The 19,127-nt window shown below is 27.5% G+C and overlaps 1 protein-coding gene across 1 annotated transcript; it reads left to right on the top strand.

The window, feature by feature from the left end:
- Positions 1 to 3,746: 3,746 nt before the first annotated feature.
- On the top strand, positions 3,747 to 12,445 carry LOC111680633 (pollen-specific leucine-rich repeat extensin-like protein 4). The gene is made up of 3 exons (XM_023442310.2): positions 3,747 to 3,950; positions 4,365 to 4,630; positions 11,287 to 12,445. Exons 1-3 carry the CDS (start codon positions 3,933 to 3,935, stop codon positions 11,639 to 11,641), a joined length of 639 nt encoding a protein of 212 aa, XP_023298078.1. The 5' UTR covers positions 3,747 to 3,932; the 3' UTR covers positions 11,642 to 12,445.
- Positions 12,446 to 19,127: the final 6,682 nt, after the last annotated feature.

The following is a 19,127-nucleotide window of genomic DNA, read 5'->3' on the forward strand; positions in this document are numbered from 1 at the left end:
CAAATCAACCAAATTTACGCATACACACACAATATTTGGAGGCAAGATGAGCTGTTGCAATTACCAGAATGCAAGTGTTTATGTACCGGACACTTGTGTGAAAAGATGTACACACCGGGGGCATAGAAATAAAATATACACATGCGGCATGGTCATAAAACTCGTGCAAACTTAAACAAGCTTAAGTTTTGAAGCAACAACAAAATGGAAAGGAAAATTATTGAAAAAATACATTAAAACCATAAGATACAAATCGCAAAAAATATATTTAATTTTACTACAATTGTAGGTGAAAAGATGTTTAATTTAACACAAAAAAATAAATAATCTCATTCATAAAAACCCCAAACACGAATGTTGCATAAAACATTTCATTACTGGCAACAAAACCCCCTTAAAAATTAAATAACAGGCAAAGAAAACCAAATCAGTGATTGTCCATCATCTGGTAGGAATTTTTCGTGGTGTAAAAGACAATCACGATGATGATGAAGATTTTTTACTAAATGTTGTGCAAAACAAATTTTGACAATTTCCAAATCTATAATTTGTTTAATATCATTTTGCGGGCATTTGGTAATTTATTGAGGAGTGTCTTTTATTGTCCAAGCACCACAAAATTACGGAACAAACCTCAAACACAACAAAAAAATTAAGATTTTCCCCCCTATTCTTAAATATATTGAACGCTTATTTTAGGTTTATTACACACATTTTCCATACAAAATTCCTACAATAAACCCTAAATAACTTTATCAAGTATTTATGAATAATAGGGTTTGTATTTAAAATTTCAAGATTTTTGAATTGATGCAAAAAACGTGTTGCGTTTTTTGGTTGGCCATGAAAGAAAAATTAGCTATTTTGTTTATATAAATTAAACATTTTTGTCTTTTTTTAAAGTAATTATTATTTTTTCTATTTTTCTTTTGATTTAGTGAATGTCATAATTGACAACAATAAACACCTTTTGGAACGGAGGAAAAAACGTGATAAAATTTATTTGCAAATTTAGCAAAAATGATAAATGTTCAAATTAGTTTGAGAAATTTTTCATGTACAATTGAAATATGTATTTTGTGTAAAATTTGTCATTTATTATAGTTGAAGTTATTTTTTGTGCTGTATTATATTGCTTAAAAATTTACTAATGAAATTATTAAAAAAATTTTAATGTTAATTTTTTAATTAGTTTCCACACCCCATAGTGTTTATGCCACAATAAATATGAATGTAAATAAATTATTATTTTATAGCTTATTAATTATTATATTAAGAAACTATTTGATAAATGTAATGGTTAATAAACTTTGCCTACTTGGGGTTGATTTTTTTAAGGAATTTTGAATTTATAAAATCTTTTGAATTGGAAGAAAAACCGATTGTGCACTTGAAAAATCTTGGATTCATAATTCAATTGAGTTGAAAATAAGATTAAGATTCAAACGATAACTAAACGTGTTTATTTTCCAATTTCTTGATTTTAGTACATTATGTGAGATAAAAGTAATCACAATTTTACATTGTTTTTGACATTTATGTGGAAAAAAATTTGACTTATGTGGAGATAGATTTGCCCTAGAAACTTTAGTTAAGCAATTTATATGTTCGTGCTAAATGTTGTAAAAGTATTTGAGGATAGTTGTCAAATCAACAGCAAAATTATTTAAAATACGCGACGTTATCAAATCTACAAAAAATTATATTGTATTACCAAAGCGCTATGTTGTTAAATAGTACTTAGCATTATCGAAATGACAACGACTTGTTGTCGAAATAACAACGATGCATTGCCAAAATTACACAAAATGTAATCGAAATACAAACAATGCGTTGTCAAAATTACAACAACAGTTGTCATAATGTTAACAAACGTGGTAAGCTCACTTTTGGCAACGAATTTTTCCTATGTGTAGAAATTATTATAGCAATCTAACCACAAAACAAATACTTGTCTTTTTAAATCACTTAAAGACATAAACCATCTTATATTGTCAATGATGATATTACACAATAATTTGAATTATGTCAAACATTCATTAAACAAAACGTTAGTTATGAAACTAAGAATACAATTGCTCGTGAAAATACTTGAACTCTATTATCTTAGGAAAATGCCTAATAATGACGATGATTGTTAGTTAAAAAGTTTAAACGAAACAATAACAATTATTGATTTACGTGAAGAATATGGGACTTTGATTAGCAATTAAAATAACGAATGCAACATGTGGTTTATTTTAATGTTTACAAAATGATCTTCAAAATATCGCAAAAGACACGATATTCAAATTTAAAAAAACTAAAAACAAAACACAAACAATCACTAGCACAATCTATAGTCGTCTGCCAGTAACCAAAATATATTAAAGCCTTAGCAACCTAAGAGATGTCTAAGAAAGATCACCTTGAATATCATAATGAAGTTTTAAAATATTTATAAAAATTTATAATTAAGTCACTCTTTTGGTTACACTCACTCACATAAACAAACTTACGAAGTAGTGAGAGAGGGAGAGAGTGAGTTTTATTGTAAAATGTGAAAATGAAAGTGATCGTGTTTCTGACAATACGATCCACAATACAAAAACTTTAATTTTGATTTCATTCAGACAAGCGTTTTTTTTGTAAGAGTACGACAATGTACGCTTGAGTTAAGTGGCAAAATGTTGGCTGAGGATGAGTCTTGTTTTGTTTCTGTTGGTTAAGGAAAACTGTGTTAAAGTTTGTGGCTAAGAATGCCATATGAAATATGAGATTTATTTAAAAAAATCCCTCAAAATCCCTGGTAAATCAATTTTCATAAATTAATTTTGAAATTCTTATAAAAATTATTCAGAACTTATAAAAATAATAAAAACATGTAAGAATTTTTTATTTGACTGTTTTAAAGGAACAGCTAGTTTAGAAAACAAAAGTTTTATTCAATTAGGATGCAGCAAAGATTGGAAATGTTCTAATTAAAATAGTTTATTTTTAAAATGTTCATTCCATCAGGATCTTATATGTATGACTTTAGGTTCTATAATTGTAAGTACTTAAAAAAAGTGCCAAAAAGCAAAATTCAAAAATACCACTTAAAGAATGAACCAGAGCTTACATTTTTTAAAATTGTTTAGACCTGGTTCACACTAGGAAACACAAAATCAAAAGTTTCTCAACAGAAGTTTCCTAGTGTGAACCAGGTGTTATTATACTGTACCTGATTTATTTAACACACAAAATTTGACATCTCTAATTTTGTCATTAACAATGTTGATCTTGCCACGTACAAGAACAACATTTCTGTTCATCTGGCATCTCTTTAAAAGAGATAAAATAGAGAAAAAAACTTGAAAATGAAATCGAAATTAAAGAAGAGCTTAAAACTACCGCTCACGCACCATAAACTCGGTAATGATTGAAAAAAAAAACGAAGAAGTAAAATGAGTGGCGATTCCAAAATTTGTAACGATTATTTTGATAGTGTTTTCGAGTCATGTGTAAATGTGTGTGTCTTTCAGAGTTTAGCTTAATTTTTAGAAATTTAAGAGTTCGTGATATTTTGAAGTTTGTCTTTTACTCATCATCAACACTATAATAACAAGAAAACTGCAACAACAACAGCTAAAGCAGCAACAGTAAATACTTAGTAGTAACAGCAGCAACAAACGACAACATACCGACTGACAGCAGCAACAGAATTTAACCACTGTTGGCCATCATCATCATCATCAATTGCTATAAAAGAAACTGTTGTATTTACAAAAAGACACAGACACCAAACGAGTGTACAACAGTTACAACAAAACTTTATACTTTAAAACAATAATTTAGTTTTATTTCCTTTATTTGTTTCTATTTTAACTTTTTTCCGCAAGTAGTGGAGAAAAACAGTGTTTTTGTGATAGAAATCCTTTTAACGTAAAAACGTTTTAACAAACATAAATAAAATGAAGCCTTTTTGTGTGGTATGTGAAATATTAAAAAAATATATTTTAAATATCTAAAAATGAGAAAACTAAAATTTTACAAAATTAAAGTGAATTATAAAATATTAAAAATAAACACGGAACATATCCAATAACCATGAATGAAATAATAAATTTCATAAAATATTAAAAAGTTATTTTGTAATAAATATTACAACAATTTTTTGTTTCTAAATAAATAAACAATAACATGGTGTAAATATATTACATAACAAAATATTGTATATGTATTTTTTCATAATGGACAAATAAGTAAAAAAGAAAACAATATATTATTATTTTTTTTATAAATTTAACCTGTGAAATATAAATAATTAAATAAATTATTTTTTGTTAAAATAAAAATAAAGATTGCCCAAAATAAAAATACAAAAAATTTCATTTCTCGTGTAGGTTTTAGTGGTTTTGTGCGCTGCTAGCATGGCTTCAGCTCGTCCTGAACCCCCACGTGATAGTTATGCAGCTCCACCATCCAGCAGTTACTCAGGCCCACCATCTAGCAGTTATTCAGCACCTTCCAGTAGTTATGCACCCAGTGTGCCCAGTGGTAGTTATGGTGCTCCACAACCCGTCTATGGTCCACCACAACAACCACCAGTGATACATAAGCATGTCTATGTTCATGTACCACCACCAGAGCCCGAGTATCAAGCACCCAGGTGAGTGAAAGAATTGGTTGGTTGGTTGCAACAACAAGTACTATTGTTGTAAATAATTTCCTTTGGTTTTTTGTTTGCTCACAAGGACTTTTGTTTATATGTTTGTGTTTTTTGTGTGAATTGAAATTGACAGCTTTATTGAAAGGATATTAATTAAGGCAAAAGGATATAGTTTATGCAACAAGCGGCATGGTTTAAATGAGGTTTTTATGTGAAATATTTACTGTGTCTGTTATGGATTTAAAATGTGGGGAAAGTAGTTTAAATAATGCTAATTTAAATATATATATATAGTTAAAGACATGAACTCTAAAATTCACAATAATATGATTACTTTTTCGGCAGAAATGTTATTCGATTCATTTCGATTATTTTCAATATAAAAATGATTTTAAAACACATTTTAAATTGGATAGAGTCCAGTTTTAAATAAGGAAGATATTTCAGACTAATACTATTTCTAGTCCTAACATTAAGTAAGAAAGCTTTAAATTTAAAATGGTTATGTCCAAGTATAGAATTAAAGGGAACTTGTTCCACCATATTTCCATTACCAAAATTAATTTAAAAGTAAAAAAGGTCTCAATGATAAAGGAGTAATAAAAATATTTATTGTATTATCCTGTATGTTTATTTCATATTAAAGCATAAATGATTGTATTCACACCAGCAAATATATTCCTTTGAAATAAACCCCTTTTTAATTAAGTTGAAATTTGAAACATCGATAGAGTCCAGTTTGAACTAAAGAAGATGTCTCAGAAAATCTGTGATATATACCATTTCTGATTTTAAAATTTTATTAGAACAAGGAGCAATAGGTTAGCATATTTCCCTCACTATTCTATTTTACACTTAAAGTGTCTTATTCATAAACATTTGTCAAAGGTTTAAAACCGAATTTTCATACAAAATTTGTCCTTTAAACCAATGCTACTAAAGACTAACCGTAAAATACTTTATAAAGTCGAATTACCACTACTTAAATTCGACTACAGCAAGGACATTAAGTTCAATTAAATTATTTTACAAAAATCAAATACAAACTTTGAACATTTCAGCAACATTTACCAGAATAAAAAAGTTGCATAACAATTCAACATAACCTCAATGAAAATCTACAAATACTTTATGAATTATTAAAACAAACTTAAATTTCCAGTGTTTTTAATAAAATACTAAATCAAAACTATATTATAAATTAATTTCATAAATAACAATATAATGGTTTACACACAAAAAACTGGCTAAAGAACAGGAAAATTAAATAAAAAATTGACACAAATTACCACAAAAAAACATTAAATAAAAGGGGAAATACAAAATTTATTTAAAGCTATTAAAAAATCTAACCCCCTAGTTTTTATATATTTTTTAAATTGTCTTAAATTTCCTATAGTAAATGACAAACAAAAACACAACTTGTTAAAAACTGTGTCAACAACTTTAAACACATATTCAACATCGAAAATGAGAAAAAAATAAATAAAATCATTTTTATCATGATTTCTGGTAGCACACAAACATTTTTTTGTTTAACTTAAAAAATGGCCTAAACTTAAAACAAACAATTCATACTTCAAGAAAATCATGGCAAAAAACTAAAGAAAAACTCTTTAAAAAAAAGTTAAAAAAACCATACAAACATACAATCATGATTTAAAACCATTACCTTCACATGAATGAAAATTGTAGATGGAAAAAATTTATAATTTCCGTTTTACGCGAACTTAACTATGCGTGCCAATAACTCCCCTTTTTTGTTAAGAGTTAGGCTTGCAGAAAAAAAATCCAAGAAAATTTTGAAGGAAAATATTGTTTGTGGCGTTAAATTTGTATTGGCACAAGTCTTTAGTAAAAAAAAAAAACAACTAATGATCGTTTAAAATGTTCACTACAAGTTTGTTTTAAACTGTAATCGATCCATGCTGAATGAAATTTACGATCAATAAAACAATGTGAAATTTTTTAGCAAAAAATGTTTAAGCAGCCACAAGAAAAAAAGAGTTTAAAGTTTTTACTAGAAATAAAACAAATAGATAAAGTATCATTAGCAAACAGGCTGTGGTCAATGTAAAGTGTTTGAGGAATTTTAAATAATTTTGCAAAACATTTATTTTTAAGAACTTTGTGGTCTCTGGTAGGTTAGTGGTTAGCGGAGGTGGTGGGATCGATTCCTACATGTGGCACTGGTTAAGTAGTGCACAAACAGGCCCGATTGAGGACTACAGTGATGGCCAAATTGAGCATAGTTTGATTTTCTTATAATAATAAAGCCTAACTAACCTTGACCAAACTGTTCCGATTTTAGATTAGTTTTTTTTTTTAATTGAAATATTATACGTATTCCTGAGTTAGAAATGTCAAAAAAGAGTTGCTTTATTTTGGAAAATATGTAAAGTTTTAATTTTTTTCTCTAGTCCGCACTTAATTGACCACCACCTTTGTAGCTCCAAAACACTAATGAATTGAAAGTTTCTGCTTGAATTGAAAAAGAAATAAATACAAAATTTTCGTTACTGATTTTTTTGGTTTAGGTAAAAATGTTAGTTGGTGGCCATTATATTCATGTGAACCTAAAATCATTATTTTCTTTAAATTGAAATTACTGAACAATATTTTTTTTAAGTTTTTATTTTACTTTTTTGCCGAAAACAAATTGTTACAACTAACAAATTAATTTTAAATCGGTTTCTTTACTCAAAATGGGAAAACACCAAAAGTGTTGTTAGATTTAGTTTTTTTGTTAATTCATTTAATTTGACTTTAGTGTTGAGATGTTAAAATGATAAATCATTTTGTTTGGAATTTCTTGTAAGTTATGAGATTTTAAAGGGTTTTTACAGTGATGATGTAAAACTTTATATATTAAATTAATTTTATTAATTATGTATTACATTTAATGAAAATTAGTTTTGTTCATATATGATTCAGTAGTTGTGGAGATAAATAGTTAACTAGTTACGTAGTTAGTGAAAAAGGGTGAAAATTCGTTTTTGTTAATATCTTAAATGGGATTGTTTTGAAAATTTCTCTATTATGCTTTAGAACTCCTAGAAAGTTATTAGCTTAATTTGTGACCAATTTTAACTTTTTGAAGTAGCAATGGACTTTGAAGAGTTAAATGGCCCTATGATTGTAGAATTGTTGTCGGTTATGTGGCCGGTTATTTGTGAAGAATATTTGTACAAAGAAATTCTAAAGTTTTAGAATTTTCGATCTAATTTGCTGGTGGGAATCAAATCCGCAACCCCTATCCCTACAACAAATTCTTTAATTTATCAGTACAATAGCCCTATTTCTAATCGATTATCTAAGACCAATTTTTAATTTATTTCCTCCTTTTTTTAAATTTTTACACAATAAAACCAATTTTTAATAGTTTCCTTAAAAAAACATAAAAACATTTCAAAAACCCCTTTCTCATGTTCCCTTCTATATGTGTGGCATTTTGTCTAACGTCTCATTCAAATACCATGACATTTAAATGTACAAAACAATAGTCCAAAGATTTGCCAATAATTATGTCTATTGTTCACCATGCTGGGAAGTTTTAATAATTTAGTTATTTGTCTATATGACCCAGACCAATTCATTGAACTTTTTCTCTCCCCCCTCCCGATTGCTTGCGTTTTGGGTTGATTGGGGTGATTTTGGCAGCTATTTAACCATTTAATGTTTATTTTTTTATGTTTGTCATCTTAGCTTCCACTCTCTCCCTATATCTGTATACTTTATACTTTAGTTAATGGTCTGTCTTGGCCTTTGAGGTATGAAAACTGTTTTGGCAATTGTCTTTAGAAACCCATTATTTAGCGCATCCTCCTGTAAACCTAAGATAAACTACAAATCATGGTTGGTGTCTTAAACAGACTTGCACTTGGTATTGTATGCAATTACATCTTCTTAATGCTTTTCTTTGGCAGTGTAGTAGTAGTAGTTGTTGTTGTTGTTTGGCTGGATTTTGTTAACTTGGCTAATACGACTTTCAATTTCATAATGATTACGAGTCTATTGAGTTATACTTATTTCTTTATTATAGATAAATTTTCCTAAATCCCAGTGGGAAATTTTGGGCTGAGCAAAACTATCTCAGTGATATCTTGGGAAAGAAATCAGAGTTTCTGCGTTTCTTAGTCATCTTTCTACTAAAGAAACGTGAATCCATTTTTAGATTTATGTTACTAACTTTGTAAATTTTCAGTAAGAACTGCTGACAATTTGCTGAAATGTCATTAATAATGCTTATATAACTGATGACCAATAACTAGTAAAAGCTTTAGTTTATAGATAAATATTTGTAGACAAAGTTTCCTACCAATCTTTATATAGTAAAATTTATTTCTAACATTTAACAAAAACTGTATCTGTATCTTTGTTATAAAGAAAATGTGCATTTAATGCTCCTCATTGTTTCAAACGGGAAAGTGATGTCTTTGTGGCAGAAACCGAAATACAAACATAACAAATTAAAGGATGTTTCTTTTTGTTTTGATTTTGGAGAAAGGAAAATTTGTCTTAAAAAACGAATGCAGTATTATAGGTTTTTTTCTACTTTCTTTATATCAAATGACAGTTTTAGTGTTTTTTATGAAAAAAAAATATTTAACTGAAAGCCAAGAGTATAATAAGTATTTTAAAGAGCTGTAAAAATATTAAATAACTGCATTAATTGTATAAAAATAGTTGTAATAATATTGCTCTAAACATGTCATTTACCTCTTTTTGGATTTGTATTTTCGAGATGATCACGTTTTTAAACTGTCAATATTGAACACCATGTCACAATTGTTTTTCTACAAACTGATCTTGTTGTGTCAACTTTTCAAATTTGTATTGTCAGCTAAAAATTTGACTTCCTACACAATAAACAGATTGATTGATGGCTTTGAAAATCGATTTCCTTAAATAAAACTATATGGTCAACTTGAGCAGCAGTTTTCTGTAAAGGGACTAAGTGCAGAAGATCACCCAGCAGTAGCAAAGATTATCTCGTTTAACATAAGCTTAATGTGTCGATCTCACACCTTTTGCTACAGAGGGCTTAATGCAATCGAATATTTTGCCGAAGTAGAAAAATACTTAACAGTTGTTAATTAGGAAACTATGTTTGAATTAAAAACTGAGTTAGTCTAAAATTTTAGAAAAACATGTATGTGAGTGATCGCTTTTTGTTGATCACTGTTTTTTGAAATGACTCAGCTTTTTTGGAATGCAAATCAATTATGGAACGATAATTTCCATAATATAGTGTTAAAAAACACCTTCACTTTTGCTACTTATAATGATCAAATATAATGATCATATATAATCATCAGTTTCTTAATTATTTTAACAATTTCTCTTTAAGAAATTAGTGTCAAAAACATCTCATTAAATTGACAATGACATACGAAATGGTAATTGTTTTTGTTTTCCAAATGATTATGAGAAATTTTATTTACAAACATTATTTTATTGTTTAAAATTATTTGTTAAATAACAGAAGATTAAAAACAGATTAACAACCTAAAAATCTCCCACTTCAAGTATCTTTTATTATTTTGGCAATTTTTTGGTGTTTCTTTTTAAGAGGCTTAATTTGAAATTTTGTTAAACAACAAAGTATTTTTAATAAAATGTTATTTTTGATAATGTTGACTTAATACTTTAATTTGTTTGTACCATAATAATAATGTACAAAGTTATAAGGTATTCGTTAGTGTAAATTATTTTATACTTTTACTTTCAAAAATCATGCATAAACATTTTGTAAACAATATGAAACAAGAAAACAAATTTAAATTTTTTATAAAAAGAATGAATTTGCAAAATCTTTACAAACAAATTACGAGGGATAGTCACAGGCTTAAAGCTGTTTTCTATACTCACAGGCTTAAAGCTGTTTTCTATACTAACTTAAAGCAAAGCTTTTCTCTAATGAAGTTTTAATTTATCTAAAAGCTTTTCGTTTTTCTAATAAATTCTTTCCCTACATATATCAGTGCATTAAATCGTTAGCTCTGTTTCAGTTGACTGTGATTACACTTACTATTTAACATGTTATATTAATGTTAAATATAAATTTTATATGTACAAACTAAAGTGTTGTAACTTTAAAGACTAAGTTACAAAGTGTGATAATATAGGTTTTCCTTTATACACAAACTTCCATATATAACAAAAAAAAAAAAAAAAAAAAACATACATACATACTAGATACTAAAACACCTTTTAATTTAACTTAAATTGTGCAGTGTTCCGCTTAAGATTCCATTTTCTATTATTAAATGAAAAACACTTTAAAATAAAGTTTTACATTTTTTTCTCCAAAACCAAACCCCAAACTAAAACATGATACGGCAAGTATTTTAGCAAACTATATATCAAGCCAAAAATAAGTAAAGAAGGTTACATTTTGTCAAGAGCCTGAAAAAATGTAAAGTATTTTAGTAAAAGTAAAACTGAAATTTTTACTAGGCAAAACTAACTGGAGCAAATAGTTAGTAGAAAAACTATATACATGGTTTAATATTAAACAAAACTAAAACTTCCTGAATTGCCACACTTTTATGGCTGAAAGATTTTTAGATTTAATTTCAAACGTTAAAAATGAAGTTATAAAAATTTAATTAAATCTAATATAATTAATACAATTAATTTTCTTTTTCTTTCAGAAAACCCATTGTTGTGCCTCCACCACAAAAACACTACAAAATTGTGTTCATTAAGGCTCCATCACCACCAGCACCCACTGCACCCGTTATACCACAATTGCCCCAAACCGAAGAGAAAACTTTGGTCTATGTGTTGGTCAAGAAACCCGAAGAGCAACCCGATATTGTTATACCCACTCCAGCTCCCACACAGCCCAGCAAACCCGAAGTTTACTTCATTCGCTACAAGACCCAAAAGGAAGAGTCCGGTCCCTATCCCAACAGTATTGCACCTGCTCCTTCTGGCGATTATGGTGCTCCAGCTGGTCCCTCTGCTCCTTCGGCGCCCAGCTCTTCATATGGTGTACCCCATTAAAGCTTTTTTTAACGAAGAAAAAAAAAAAACGGGAAGAAATCTTGAATACAAACAAAAACAAATACTCATTCAAAAAGCCTTCTAAGGGGCTTTTATAGTGAATTATTTCACTAGAAAAAGGGAAAAGTAAACTCTACGCAAGATTCATTAGTTAAAATAAGAAACTCTCTTTCTCATTCTCTCTAGCTAAACTCTAAAACTTTTACTCATTCTTTGTCTCTCTCTAGAAACTACTCTTTTACAGAGTATCTTACTATAAACCCCTCTTTAATTTTTTTTAATTATTAAGATTTTTTTACATATACATTTTTTATAAAAAAGTTGAACAAAAAAACTTTTTTAACGTGTGACAAATTTATTTATAAGTATTTTTTAGCATTATTTGTTGTTTCTCATAGGAATATTACGCAAAAAAACAGAAAAGTTAAGTTAAAAGTTAAGAGAACAGTATTTAGTTAAGGGAAACAAGTCGCTCTTAATATCCTTTGACTTGCTGTTCCTCTTAGTTAGACTGTTTGTTTCATTAAAAAAAAACTCATTATTATAAATACATATTTTTTTTAATTTTATACATTTAGTTTAAACAAATATCTTTTCACTAAATTGTTTGTTAAATCATTAATTTTTTTGGTTAATTTTTCATTAAATATTTTGGAATTTGAATGTTTTTCAAAGCCTTGTCACTTTATACTCCACAAATTTATCTCATCTAACACATTGTTTTGTAAAACACTTTTTTGTTTGTTTAATGAAATTTTTTTTTCTAATTTTTTTTTATAAAATAAAGTTTTGTAAAAAATACAAGTTTTATATTTTGTTTTATTTTATGTTTTATTTTATTATTATTATTATTTTTTTTAATATTTTATATAGAATATTTTTAGCGAAAAATTTTCTATACATTTTTTAAAACGATTTTCGAAGAATCTAGCTCTAATAGTTTTACCTAATATTTCAATGGTCATCAGAATTTCATAGCAAAATTTGAGGACTCTCCAATAGCCCCCTAGATATAAGAGATGTCAAGCCTCCCTAATAAAAACCCGTTTATTTTTTCCCAAATATTTACATGGATTTTAAAATTCTTCGAACAATAGATGAAGATTCTAGTCTCAATAATTTTGTGTTTCTTAGTTATACGAATTTTTATACTTATTTCATATAGGAGGTATCAAGGCCCTCTTATGAAAGTTCTGACAATTTCTTTCACATGAATGTTAAAGGTTTATGTGAATAATTTTAAGATTCTAACTCAAATAGTTTCTCAGATAAACGAATTTAATTTATATAAGAAATTTGCTAATCGATTTGAGTAATGAAGGTTTTTTACTTTTTTAAAAACTGTAATTGTACTGATTCCCTGCCGGTTTCTCTAAATGCGAAAGAACATTTTCATTCTTACAAATATATTGAAGACAACAAATAAATATATAGAAATAGAACGAAAATGTTATTTCGATATTGTGAAACAGGCAGTAAGTAATGAAAATAAATTTGATTTCAAATATATATTATTTAACGATATTTTGATCACATTGGATCATAAAATAGTCATGTATAACAAACAATATAATGGTAAATAAAAAATATTATGATAAAATATTTTAGCTGATTTTAATCATAATATGATATTTTAAAATTGTTACAATAATAATATATTTAGACTTCAATCATAATTTTAACCATAATATGTTGCTCTTAGAACATGGTTACCACAACCGTGTATATATATGACCTTTTAAGTCTTTCGGATTATTTGAAACTCGAAAATTCCATGCGAGAGGATTTAGAAAAACCAAATTCTGCAAAAATGTCGAGTATAAGAAATTTTGATCGATAACGAATACCGTATCTTAGATTCCATGTTTGTACAGGGATATATTTTAGATGTTTTGAATCAGTCCCTGACCTGAAAATAGTAGTTTTAAAAATCATAATCAAAGAAAAGTTTTAAAGTTACAGAATTTTCTCATTGAAACAATATTGTTTGTTTCTTAATGTTTTTCAAGTGCGCCTTACACTCGAAGGGAGAACTTTTTGTTCACACTTTTACTAATAGTGATGTTTCTGTGTACTTATAAGAGTAAAGAACTAAAACCAAGTGATGAATTTAAAATACTCTTGACTTTAAAGGGTTTATATTACAAAAATAACCATTGACTGTTACGTCTATATATATTAGCATAGAAATAGAGTATGTTAACACCAAGAACAAATACAAAGGTAACAAACAATAACAAACTAAAAAAATTGTAAATAAAAAGAGAAATATTTAGAGGAAATGTCTGATATTAACAGGGATTCTCAAATTTACAAAATCTTTAAATATCCATATACAAATTAACCTGCAAAAGAAAATTATAATAGAAAATATTTATTTATACTTATGAAATATTTAAAATAAATCTTTGTTATTTTTAGTTTTGGTCCTTCACATCCATTGAGTACCTCTGATTGCCAACCATTTTATTCTGTTATTATTTTAACACCATTATGAGTGTAAAAACTTAGTTGTATGTAAAAGCATAAAATATTGTAAAGATATTTTTTTCATATTAAAGCTTTTGCTTTTAATCAGTTAAAAAGTGTTAGAAAAACAGGTGGCCGGGTTTACGGTAAAGTGCAACAAAGGGGTGTGATAAGTGTAATAGAAGTGTTGGATTTAAAAAAAGTGTTTGTATTGCGTTTGTATTCACACATGTTTTCATAAGGATTTGTTGTATGACTATGCTAATGTGCCGGCTCTTTAATGGAAGTCTGGTGGCAAGTTGGCACATTAGTGGAGATCATTTGTTTAGAAATGTTGCATGTGGCATAAAAGCATGTTAAATCATTGACACGAAAGTTAACAAGTTTAAAGAAATTTATTTAAAGGTTTAAATTAATTACATATTTTAAACGTATTTAAAGGGAATATATACCCAGCAAAAACTAGGCAATGACTTTCAATTGTAATTACTTACCTAACAACATACTGTTCAATGATTACCACATATCATCTGGATTACATAGAATTAGTCATATTTAGTAATAATGTGTTATATAAATTCTTTCAATTCATCAGTACTCTTGCCTGTGAAACTATAGAAGCAGATTTTTCGTTTTCATGCAATTTGCAACGACTTATTTTCTAATTAATTGTAAGTGTTTGCGGTAAGTACTTGCCTTTAATGGCATATCCGTGTTAAAATAATGACTTAATTTTAGTATTTTTTGTTTGTATTTTTACATTCTAATTAAAGCTTTAGCTGGGTATGTTTTAACAACTATTAAGAAGCTAAAAAAATATACTTCGTCTTCTCGTAATGTCAACCGAACTGCTCTTGAAGTTTTTATACCCTACACCACTATAGTGGGGAGGGTATTATACGTTTGTGCTGATGTTTGTAACATACAAAAATATTGTTCCAATACCCACCTTAAAGTATACCGATCGATTCAGAATCATTTTTTGAGTCGATTAAGACATGTCCGTCCGTCCGTCTGTCCGTCTGTCCGGCTGGCTGGCTGTCCATGTAAACCTTGTGCGCAAGGTACAGGCCGCAATTTTCAAGATAATTTGATGAAAATTGGACCAAGCATGTTTTTTGGCACAAGGACGAAGCATATTGAAAATGGTTGAAATCGGTCCATTATTTCACCTAGCCCCCATACAACCGTACCTCCCGATTTGAACTTTTTATACCATAATTACGTCAAATATTCTGCTATCTCTCTAAAAATTGGCACAAATAAGTTTTATATAAGTATAAATGACACTGCAGATTTTCGTAAGGATCGGCCTATATTTGCCCCTAGCCCCCATACAAACCCCCCTTCAAAAAATGACTTAAACGTCTAAAATTGACTTGTAACCATTTGTATCGCAATGAAACTCAAGAAAACTAACTGTTATTTAGAAATATATCCTTTTCCCAAATTTACCGAGTATCGGCCCATATTTGACCGATATATATAAAGCCTTTTTAGAAATTTTAGTTTTTTTATCAATAAATTTATTAAATATTTTGGAATTATGGTAATATTCAACATAAAAGTTTCTTTACAAAAAATAAAAATTTTATAATAAGTGAAAATTTTAAAAATATACTCATGGTGTACGGTATTATATGGTCGGCCATGCTCGACTATACTTTCCTACTTGTTTTTTTATAAAATTAAACAAAAATTATAAAAAGAAACAGTAATTTTGAAGCCATCCTATGGCATAAACTGCTACCAAATATAAGGCAAAAAGGGGTGTATGTTTGTGTTTTGTTTCTAATATTTGTTTATTTGTAGTAAAACAAACCCGTATTTTCACTCGAAATTGCACACAAATTGTATTTAATATTAAATTTGAAATAAAACACAGTTTTTATTGATGTATTTTTTTTTTACTTATTTTTTACTATATGAAAATCACAAATAATTTTGATACATTTTGTAATTGTGAAAAATTTGTATAAATACTCCCGCATATAAATTTATAATAAAATATTTATAAAAAGAAGGGTTAAAATATTGACATACAACTTTTTAAATGTCATTTTTAATTGACCTCTGTTTGACACTAAACAGCAATGCATTACTCCGAATCTCGTTCTAAATCCATTTGATATGTCGAAATATAAACATATATTCAAAGAATTGAAGTCGAGGAAATATTGGAACGTGAAAGTTGTGTTTTTCGAAAGCATCATTATGGATCGATTCCATATTGTATTTGAGGGTCGAACAATTACCAAATAGTTAGTTCTCTGTTAAAGAATTTCATACAGTGTTTGTTCAATAAGATTGTGTTTGAAGAAGAAAAAAGTACCAAAATGTAAGTACTGAATTCAGTTTTCAAAATAGGCTGTGTTTATATATACATGGAGTCCCCTACATGATACTTTTTAGGAGGAGTACCTCTAAAATAATGTGTTTTAATGTACTGAACGCGAGGAACATTCCTAAGAAAATATTCTTTATTTTTCTCGTGTTTAGTACAAAACTATTTGCCCGAATATGGTCATAGTACCAGACTTCCAAATTAACACACAATATTGTGAGAGTAAATTAACAATTATTTTAAAATTTTATAAAAATAATAAAACTCAATAAATAGAAAATATTTTCTTAATGTGCAAAAATTCCTTTTTTGTGGAGTTACATATATGGTACATGATTTCAGGTTCATTTTGATATTATCGTGATGATCTTCGGCTTGGCTCAACTTGGTCCTCACTCTACTGATCTTAAATTTACTGATTGCATATGATGTTTAAATGTTTGACGAAGAATTTTTAAACGACTTATTGACATTAAAGTGATTTTCTTCTAATGGTGTTATTAGACATTTTATGAACCGATACTTTTTAAAATTTGGTTTTGACTTTTTAGAATTTGATTTTGGGATTTCATGTAGTATGTTTAAATCGTCTAAGAATTTTATATAGGCCTATGATAAATAATTCAATTTCATGGTCAGTATAAAAATCCGTGTAATTACAATAAAAAAAAAACTGAAGAAAAATAGCAAATTTATGAATTAATATTTTTATAATTTTTTCGAGTGTAAGATCGTTGATAAGGGCATTGATGTTGTTATTGTTATAGTGCTATTGTCATCATTTGTTAATGTTTACTACAACAACAAAATCTGTGAATGAACTATAAATGAGTTGCATTTGAATGCTAAAAGATTAATTATTAAAATTTTCGTGTGACAAATGTTTTGTTTGCATGCATGATGCATCAGCAATGAATGAATGAATGAATGAATAAATGAGTTGTTGGGTTAGATGTATAATTATAATAAATTAATTAACATATAATAAAAGAAAAATTAACTAATTATTGTTAAGAAAACTTATTTTTTGCTTTCGTGTTAATGGTGTTGAACAAAATTATGATTTAAATGAAAAAAATCATATACGGGGGCAAATTGAGTTTAATTTAATTGTGGGAAATTATTTAAAAGGGTTTAAATTTAGGGAAAATTTTCATAAAAACTACAACAATTTACCACTATATTTTTTGAAATTAAAAAAATGATTTTATAAACCAAATATGTAATAAAGGATTAGTAATTTTATAAGAATACATTAAATATACATCAAAATAAAGCGGGTTGTAGTAAAACAAAAACAGTATCTAAAAGCAGATTTCATACTGCTGAGAATAAATAAAATGATATGACTTAAATTACGTTCTTTTATAAAAAGTGTAGAAATATTTTATCAAGGTGAAGACTTGAAATAATAAAAGTTTATTGTTTTTAATTAAAAAAAAACTTTTTCATTGTTCTCCCTAAAATAACTAAAAACCGTGCAATATTTATAAAAAATAATTTTTAATATTTTTAAAAACATACTTTAAGGTGCTTATGTTTTGAAACACAAAAAAGTAAAAATGAATTTTATGAATAAAACTGAATAAACATAATAAAAAAAGCTAAAACTATACAGTTAACAATACGTTGAAATAATTAATAATGGAGAAAAAAAGCTTTAAGCCAAAAGTATACTTTGGTATTCATTAACAGAAAACTATTACGCGCCAACTGTTATAGATGCTTGAATTTTTATACATAGTTGTTATTCATGAGATAAAAGCTTTCATTGTATCTAAAATCATACAAGCTTAAGTAAAACAAAACACACAAAAATAAACAACAACAACAACAATACTGTCTGACAAACAATAAGATACATGGACAATGTCAGCAGATACTGAATGAAAGATCTGAGAGGTATAAATGTATGTAGTAATTTAAACATCAAGTTTGAATTTAATGCATCACGAGTCATAAGTAATTTAATTTGTTGTAAAAGAATTTGTTCGTGAATGCTTAAAGAAAACTACTGCTTCCAGTTTAGAAAATTTAAAATATTAATAGAGATGCATCTAAGTTCTTAGAAGAGTTTATTTTAGGGCAAAAATCATATTTTATAGTGATTTTGTCATTTCGTTTATAACACTTCGAAATATTGGTCGTCCAAACCTTTTCTATAAAACAACAATCTTTTACACGTACGTATACCCACACATCTACGATAAAGACCAACAAAAAGGTGATCCAGTCGTATCCATCAGTCTGTTGAAAGCACGATAGGGTCAGAGTAGTAGAATGGAAAGCTTTGAAATTTTCTTTAAATATTCTCTATTGCTAAGGTTTGGTCGGTCCATGATTTTACATAGACCAGGATCCTGCCGGTATACAGTCCATATAATATAGATTATTAGTATTAAGTATATGTACCAAAATGTATTGATGTAAAAAACAACCTAGCAAAAATGTTTCTTTCGAATGGAATGTGTAGCCAATTATCTGGAAAATCAGTCCAATTATCTAAAGCTTCTATCTTAGTTGAAATTAGTATTTTAAAAACAAAGTCAATTTATACTTTAATGTAAAAACTATTTCAATAAGTACTGTAAAATAACTTGTTAATGGAGCACTGAGTAAACGGAAAGACTAATAAATACAACAAATAACTCTAGAATCTGTTGAGCACAGTTA

Source organism: Lucilia cuprina, chromosome 2 (genome assembly GCF_022045245.1).
Source record: "Lucilia cuprina isolate Lc7/37 chromosome 2, ASM2204524v1, whole genome shotgun sequence".
In the NCBI taxonomy this organism is placed as follows: domain Eukaryota; kingdom Metazoa; phylum Arthropoda; class Insecta; order Diptera; family Calliphoridae; genus Lucilia; species Lucilia cuprina.